The sequence below is a fragment of the Channa argus genome, chromosome 1 (assembly GCF_033026475.1).
Source record: "Channa argus isolate prfri chromosome 1, Channa argus male v1.0, whole genome shotgun sequence".
Classification (NCBI taxonomy): domain Eukaryota; kingdom Metazoa; phylum Chordata; class Actinopteri; order Anabantiformes; family Channidae; genus Channa; species Channa argus.
Window position 1 is genome coordinate 47,692,115 of NC_090197.1, and position 8,704 is coordinate 47,700,818.

General features: G+C 42.3%; 1 protein-coding gene across 2 annotated transcripts; it reads right to left on the reverse strand.

Moving 5' to 3' along the window:
* Positions 1-919: 919 nt before the first annotated feature.
* fgf8a (fibroblast growth factor 8a) lies at positions 920-7,696 on the reverse strand. Of its 2 annotated transcripts, none has more exons than XM_067528202.1 (5): positions 6,732-7,696; positions 6,607-6,643; positions 5,603-5,750; positions 3,627-3,733; positions 920-2,074 (listed from the first exon to the last, which is right to left on the reverse strand). In XM_067528202.1, the coding sequence occupies exons 1-5, from the start codon at positions 6,761-6,763 to the stop codon at positions 1,790-1,792; spliced, it is 609 nt and encodes a 202-aa protein (XP_067384303.1). In that variant the 5' UTR covers positions 6,764-7,696; the 3' UTR covers positions 920-1,789. The 2 variants fall into 2 exon arrangements, with proteins under 2 accessions (XP_067384303.1, XP_067384296.1); XM_067528195.1 differs by having other exon boundaries at positions 922-2,074; positions 5,603-5,783; positions 6,732-7,688.
* Between the last annotated feature and the right edge of the window lie 1,008 nt (positions 7,697-8,704).

Consider the following 8,704-nt stretch of genomic DNA (forward strand, 5'->3'; position numbering starts at 1 on the left):
TGTTCATGTTCAAATGAATTTAGATTTTGTTCCTCAGTTCATGTTAATTTGTACTGCAGCCTCCATGGAAATAACAAGTAGAGAAAGTGATTAATAGCTAATCTAATACAGCAAACTAACAAACAAGCTGACATAATGTCAACACACCAATTTTTATTTGTGATGTAACTTTGACCAAATCTGATAGCACTGGAGAGCTGTCAGATTTGTAGGAGGTATTTAAAGATAGAGGATTTAGCATTACGAATAGCCCACCTGCTATTGGCTTGTACACAAATCTCAAGACTTTACTATTAGGGTGCAAAAATACTTCCCTAAACAATTGTCTTAATTGTCTGATGACAATGAAGTTAATAATTAATAACTCACGATGTCTCCTATTCAGTTGCTCTTCCAACTCCTGGTGTTTTTCAAGGCTCCATCTTTGGGCCTTTGGTATTCTGTACTAAACACAGTACTGCTGTATATTCATCATCACAACAGGCCTGTGTCCCAAAACTATGAGCAACTAAACCTATATATATATATATATATATATATATATATATATATATATATATATATATATATATATATATATATATATATATATATATATATATATATATATATATATATATATATTGTATATATATATATTGTATATATATATATATATATATATATTGTATATATATATATATAAGGAGCACAGCACACGTAATTTCTGTACGTAGACTTGTGCACAAATTTTGAGAACATTGCATTAAACAGGTTGTATTAAATACCAGCATCTAAATTAGAGGTGATTCTCCATGAACGTTTTGTGTACATAAGTGACTTGTTTCCTCAGTACAGGATCTATCAGAGGCAGATCAGCATGCTTTTGTGTGTGTCTGGTATCATGGTTCCACAAATGGTCCAAAGCGAGCATGTACCAAACAAGAGTTTAATATCAGTATTCTAATGTACATTTATTACACATTTTAAATAAATATTCCATCCTTAAAATAATTTTACACATCCTCAAATAAAAATATATTTATATACGTATAAAAACAGACATTCAGGGGGGACAAGAACACAAGAGGATGAGGGGTAGTGGCTGTGTAGAGGGTTTCCTCACACTTCAATGCATTTTGTACACATCAACATTACAGTCAGAACAGAAAATATCATATGTAGCTGCCACATTTTTACATCAGACACAGTTTCAGCTGTTTACCTGAACTGTGCAACAGAGATATGGAATGATCCCGGCTGGGACACTACATTGAGCTAAAAGCTCCAACGCTGCAGCATTTTCAACACGTGCTTCTGCAACGTATACCGACCCTGGTGCTCTCCAGCACAGTGTGTGACAGTTTGTTTCTCTGAACGTAGTGTTCCCTGGCAGTGCGGTCAGTCAGGGCCCTTCAAGTCTCCTTGAGCAGCAGGTTGAGTCCAAGAGATGACTCCACTGGTCAAAACGACAATAAAAAAAAAATAACACAATGCACTCTACAAGGATTTCCCCGATAAGTCAGACAATGAGTTCACCTAAAATCAAAACATGTCTTTTTGTTTTGTTTTATTCACTCGTGTCAGTACTAAAAGTCTGGAGTATAAAAATAGATTTATCATGTTTTTTTTGTACAGCTTTTATGTTGAGAAAAATAGAAAACAAACATCATATTAAGATATAGTAATGCTCAGTATAAAAATGTCTCTAGAAGTTTTTTGTGGAGAGCAGAGGGTATCAGCCACTGGTCAATTAGTCAGTTGTCAGTTTTCTCCGATTCCCTCTGTCCTTCTATCTCTCTCTTCCCCCTCACCGCTTTGACGAGTATCGCGTGCGTTTAGTCCTTTGATTGAAGGGGTAGGGGATGAAATCAAAAGGCCTGTGGTGGCTCGGGTGGGCGGGCTGCTGTCCCTTCGGCAGCCTCTTCATAAAATGGACCTCGCGCTGGTGCTGGCGTGTCCGTGAGCCTTTTCGTGGCCTCCCCCGGCGGGTAAAAGCCATGTACCAGCCCTCGAAACGAGCATTCTTCAGTGCCGTGTAGTTGTTCTCGAGAACAATCTCAGTAAAGATACAGTCACGGCCTTGACCGTTTTTCTGCACAAACACACAGAAAAACTGTTAGTGGAAATGTTCAGAGAAGAGTCCTAGATGAAGATTTACAGATGGGAAATATCACACACACACACACACACACACACACACACAGAGCCCTCCCCACATACATGCAGCATATGCTACAGTCATTACAGATCAGAGAGAGGGGAATGACAGTAAGTAAGCCATGTCTCTTCTCCCCCTTTAGCAAACATCCAACAGCCGTCGTGGGTCAGTAGCTGCAGGTTGGACCCTTCAGCCATAAAGCCTTAATCAGCCCCCCAAGTGTCACTTTTACTCCTTTTTTGATCTCCTGTTGCACGTGTTTTTAAATTGAACCAACCAGGTCTGCTCAAATGGATCGATATTTCCTGAAACACTTCTTAGTAGTCCACTGCGGTATTCAGGTTTAGCTCAGCAATTAAATGAAATGATAGTCTAATATACAGTTAAAAACATGAAAACACTTCCATTAGTGATGAAATGTACAGTACGGTCAGCTGGAGCTGGAAAGTCAGTTGCTAGCTTATTGTAACAAGCTTTTTGGATAGAATAATGTGTTAAAAATAGTCATGATGCACCCAAGTGCACACATACATCAACTCTCCGTTCATTCTTTCTCTCTAAAACACACGTACACACTAGGGTTGGGGCAGGCTGTGACTGGGCCGGTAGCTCGGGGCAGATGGTGTACGAGGTAGGGTGCTGGTGAGTGGGGGGGAGTGTCTGTGTGGGGGGGCACGGAGGGGCTGGCAGCTCTGTTTATTAGCCGTCACAGTGAGAGAGGGGCACTGATATCCTCACACACCTACACACTCACATAACAGCTACAGATACACATAATGAAACGAGGGCCCTTGTAGTGCACAACTCCAGCTTGAAACTGTAACATATCATATAATTATCAGTAGCTTCTCTGCTGTAAAACACTTTCCATTAAATAGCTCGCCATCTTTCTATTAACGTGATAACAGCGCAAACGCACGCAGCTCGAAGGTTAAACTACTGCAACGTGCTAAAGATATCACCACATCGTATCAAGTCAAAAACTTGCAGCTTGGACTTTTTCTTTACCTGCCTTACTGTCAACACATCAAAAATGGTGTCAGTGTGTCTATACACACTTTCCGATAGCCCACTGTCTGTGGCTCTCAGCTTTAAGCTCACTGGTTGCTATAGTTTTAAAAACATCGATCCACCATAACATTAATACCTGTTTTAATGTAATGCTGAACTGCTACACAATGGTCTTCATTTGCTAGATTTTCTGGGGCTTTTAAAAAAAAAGCCTCCAGACTAAGCTGCACCTCATTTGACTTTTCTTTTAGGTTGTTGGCATCGCGCACAAAAGCCAGTGACATACCACAGACAAATGGCTGTCCACACTCTTCTGCTCTCCACACATTGCCTTGAGGTTTTCTCAAACTTAACACTAAACCACAAACATTAAATCCTCCTCTAGTTCCTTAAGCTGCTGCCATCATTGACATTTTGACCTCAGCTACAATAAACCAGTCCCTCATTTGCATCTAAGATCAACTTTTCTCCTCACCTTGCCGATGAGCTTTCCCTTCTTGTTCATGCAGATGTATAAGCCTGTCTCAGCTCCCTTAATGCGCACTCGGCTCCCAAACGTATCCGTCTCCACGATGAGTTTGGCTGAAAATGGAAAGCAAAAAAGTTTTGTTAATATATGTACAGCTCAGCAAAGGAAATGCTGAATATGATTTTATGAAAAAGCCATCAGAACCTTAACGAACAACTTTACAGTGCTCATGCATTATGTGTGGACATGTATTTGACAACACATGCAAAAATGAGTGTTTCCAAGCCTGCATATTCTCTCCTCACACACACACACACACACACACACACACACACGCATACATTAAAACCTATGGGACCATTCACAGGGATTCATGCAAGGTAAAATTCTTGCAAAATGATAAAACCACGTGTTACTCCATTCTTTGAAAGCTAAAGCGGTGATCCTGGCAGAGCTCCTTTTCAAATGAATCTGCATTGAGCTCACACATAAAGCTCTCCATTTATCTCTATTGGAAATACAAAGCTTTGCTTTGAGAAAAAAGAACACTTTTTTTTATATATAAAAAAAAAATCATTTTAATTGTTGCTGAGCTTTTATAGAATGACAGCTTGTACAAATCTCCAGGTCGTTTCCAGCCTGCTGCAGCGATTTAAGATTCTTACAGAAAACTGATCAGCCAACAGCAGATGACAATTTTAATTCACACTGTGTCATAAAAATGGTTCCATGTTGTCGGCCACAGGGTTACTGGGGTCACTTTGGATGGTCAGTCCCTTCTCCACCCCCCCGACTGACTAACCACTACACAAGTAAGAGTTATAGTTGTGGTCAGACTCAGCAGTTACAGCTGAGCTGAATAACTGACAGACTGAGTCAAAAACAGGTCTGGGACACACACACATTTACTACAAGCTGACTGCAAGTATCTTTACTACAGTAACATCCTGCAACTACATTTAAACACAGTATACACAACAAGCATGAAACATCAGCACATTTTTTAGCAGGTTTATTGAATTCACTTTAAATCTAACAAAGACGACAGACCAACGCAGCTGCTAAAGCTAGACAAGGCCAGTTTGGTTCTGAGACAGGACGGGGTGAGGTTGAAGGTGGGGGCGGACGGGAAAGAAGGAGCAATACAGGAAATGTTCAGGAGGTAGCAGCAAGATGACTTCTAATGGTTCTTCCAGACCTGCTGGATCTCTGGAGAATTAACATCAGCCCCATCTACAGTCCAATAGACTAATCTCTCTCTCTTCACTTCTGACTGGATCACAAAAGAAGTGATGCCAGAAAGGTAGAAAGGTAAAGGCTTCAGGAAAATTGCTGCTGATAAGGAGATTTCTCTCCTCTCTCTGGAGATTGCAGTATTTTTGTGGCAAAGTCCATAAATATTTGATTGAGTGTAAGTTCATTCAAGAAATTTAGCAGTTTATTCCCATATCCTCTCTCATTCTCTAATCTCTTGTTTTATAAAAGGAGTTTGAAACATTAAAATGAATGTGTGCCTTTTTTTTTTACAGACCTGTTATTTTTGTTAATCTTTTGTTTCACACTTCAGGCTCATATCTGACTTTTCGGTGACGTTACAATAAAGGCCTTTTTAAAAAGCAAAGTTCGAAATATAAATGTACCAAAGTCAAATTGATAAACTAAATAATAGAAATGCATTAAAAAAACAACTAATTTGTTTACATTTGCCATAAGAACTGGTTTCTGTTAAATTTAATTCAAATATAAAACCAGAGTTATAGTTATTTTAAATGCCTGATCAGACACTGGACATTTGTCTGAAGTAAATCACAACATAAAGAACATAATTCTATAATATTATTTGCGTAATGTTAATGGAGTTATTTTAAAGCTATATTGATAGAAAAGAATATAACTCAGCCACTTGCACCGGACGTGGTGGCCTTTAGAAAGCCGTTTCCTGGTGCTTGTGTCTTTATTTGTACTGCGGCGGCTTCTCTCACCGTGCACATCACCGTCCTCCGCCATGGCGTTGATCTTCTTGTTGGGCAGGACCTGTACGTGCTTCCCGCTGGTCCGGCTGTACAGCTGGTAGACCCGGATCAACCTGCGGCTCACCCGGTCCGTCACTTTGCTCTGCTCGCTTACATGCTGCGTGAAATTAGGCGGGGACTGATTGGTTACCTGTCAGAAATTAGATGTCGTCACAATCATCAGTATGTGTACATTTGTCGTTTTTTTAAAAAAAATTGGATTTCTTTTATGTTACTGAAATTAAAACTGCGCAAAAAGCAAAACAAAATCCGACACTGAGTGAAGCCAAATTTGGAGTCTTCAGGTCGGAAATGAGTGAAGCACATTGAGGGAAAAGCTTTGCTAACGCAATAACAGCTTGTTGTTGTTTTTTTCCCCGAGTGACAAGTGTAACAAGTTCCAAGAGAGATGCAGCCAAATTAAATTAACAGCTTCCAAAAAAGACGCACGGTGTGATTACAGGTTGTGCGTACAGGAGAATGTGCGCCAAGGCAGAGCACAGACACTGTGAGCGGCTGAGCGGCTCCACTACGCATTCTTCACGGCAAGAACACAGCAGCTATACTTCAACTTTGGGCTATATCTGGATTTCTCTCTCTCAGCTGTAATGGAATGGCTGCGGCTGCTGATGGAAACATTGGCCCTAGGTCACTTCAAGCCCCACGACATTCATCACAAGACTCTCAAGCATTTTCCCCTGCGCCGATGCCCCGTCGGTGCCCGCGCGTCAGGGCCGGTATGTTCATCAGCAGCCTGCCAGCAGGCCGCGCTGCCCGCTGCCCGGCGCACCGTGGGAGCCATCCGATATTGTTGCATCACATATTGTTATGATGATCCTTTACCTTTCCTCTGCGCTCTGCTAATGCGTAATGCACCGACCGCCATATGTTTTGGAAATTCTTATTCTGTCGCCCAAATAAAATAATAATAAAAAAAAAAAATCATATGAGACGAAACATAAGCAGTGACATACCTGAGCATAGTAGCAAAATGCGAATAAGTGCAGAAGCCTGAAAAGAAGAAGAAAGACACGCGGTAAGTAACTTCCGAACGGTGTGAAGGAGTAAAGTGGGTAAATGAAGCAGGGAAAGCACTTACAGATAGCCGGGTCTGGGTGGGATGGGTCGCATGTTCGATGGAGATGAAAACCTCTTCCAATAAATTCAGAGCAGGATCTTCTAAATTCCAGCTGATCTCGTTACAAATCACTGGAGTCCACAAATTTTTACCGAAATCCACAATAAAAAAAAAAGGTCAGAGGGGCTGACACGGATGCTCATGCATGCACAGCGGACACATTTTTCACCAAACCAATGATCATCACAGATCAGGCTCCCGCTCCGCTAAATCACTTGAATAATGATGAAAATAGAGATGTGCTCTGTTAGGCAGATTCACTAAGTCGAAGTGCACTTGCAGGAGCCGCGCCGGGCGCTAAAGTTGTACTGAAAAGGGCGCTGCAGGATTTTGCTCTGTTATTTTGTTTCTAATAAGTTCTCAGTCGCTTGTCAGTCAGACCTCCTCCTCCTGTCGATCTGCTAATCCATGCCCTCTTCTGCGGCCTTCAGGTGTGGACTCGGGCTTGGCTCGGGTTCCTCAGGGTTCTCGCATTGACTTCTCAGTGCTGCTGCTCCGCTTGGGTTGTGGCAGGACTGTCTAATCTCTCTGCTCCCATCCAACAGCGCTTCAGTGTTAACCCTCTCGCTCGGCGCTCACACACCCCCGGTTAAAAATGGCAGGCTGACCTGCTAAGAACAGGCCCCCTTTTTCTGCAGAACAAAAGCTGCACCCCCTCTCCCCTCCCTCCCCCCCTGATTATAAAAACGTCTTTACCTGAGGAACGGTCTACATTTTGTAGGGGGAGAAAGAGGTGAGGAGGAGCCTGAGCTTTCCTGCGTGCACTGTCACCACAACTGTGCCAAAACCTCACGACAATAGAAAATGATCCGGAGCGCATCAGCTGTTGGTGATGAACAGTTAAAAGTAACCCGATGACCCCGCAGAGCCTCCTGCTCATCCCTCCTCTCCTCTCATGTGCATTAATACTCCGCTCCTCCAGTTTTGGGATGCGCTCGGTGAAGCTGCTCAGCGCTGTGTATTGACACAGCAAAGTGTGAGACACATTAAAAGGATTACAGGCGATTAGCGTTTTTTAAGACCCCCCCCCCCTCATTTGATAAAGAGAACCAGCTCTTCTCGCCTTAAAGATTTAATTCAACCACAGAAACAAACAGGCTTTTAGCGACTTATTCATCGGGTTAACCGGAGTAATAGGTGGATTTCTGGAAGGCAAAACTGCTAAAGATAACAAATTGAAAGATAAGTTCATTAAGACGGTGGAGACAGCGGTGAGACAGGGTCCCACCACTCAGCCAGGACAGTCACATTCAATACATACGTTTAGTTTGTGACATATAAGACATTCATTACCTTTGATTACAGAATCTCCACAGAATGCGACCTTTATTACTTGGACTTCATTAATGGCTTTGGCCATTAATTAGACCTGTTCAGTATCAGCCACAGAAACTGAGCTCAGTTTGGCTAATAAACATCATTAAAATAGCTGCAATGACTTGAAACGGCCCATTGAGGACATCACTGAGTTCTGTTTGTAGTGTAAAACCGGCTTATCAATGTGCAGACCACTCAAGGACGTGAGGGGGGGCGGGGGGGTCGTAGGTAGCTGGATCAGGAGTCAGGCGTGTTCAAAGGCTCGTCGTTACCTAATCATCTCTGTTCGGATGATTGGAGAGTACTCAGAAACAGGAATGAGCCACGTTCAAGTTGTGACATTACTTGACAAGACACATTAGAGCTTCAGTAAATGCCAACCTTTCATACGTGCTTCAGCCACCAGCGGGCGCTCCAGATGAGATGATGAAAGGCAGGCTGAGCCAGTTGCCCCCCCAGTTCTTGATAGTATGATGTGACTGTAGCGATGCTCTTCTGGACCTCATCTGTTATCTACTCCACTGACAGGCTGTATGTTGTCACATGCTTTGTTTTTCTGTTTGCTTCCCTCTCCCTACAATGCACTGCTTTCACTGTGTGTGTGTCTGTGTGTGTGT

Bases quoted from the DNA above. Each gene is read 5' to 3' on its own strand.
- fgf8a (XM_067528195.1), bottom strand. From the start codon at position 6,763: ATGCGACCCATCCCACCCAGACCCGGCTATCT. The intron at 5,784-6,606 runs GTATGTCACTGC...AATTTCTGACAG, and splicing joins CATTTTGCTACTATGCTCAG to GTAACCAATCAGTCCCCGCC. The intron at 3,734-5,602 runs GTGAGAGAAGCC...TTCCATTTTCAG, and splicing joins GGAGGACGGTGATGTGCACG to CCAAACTCATCGTGGAGACG.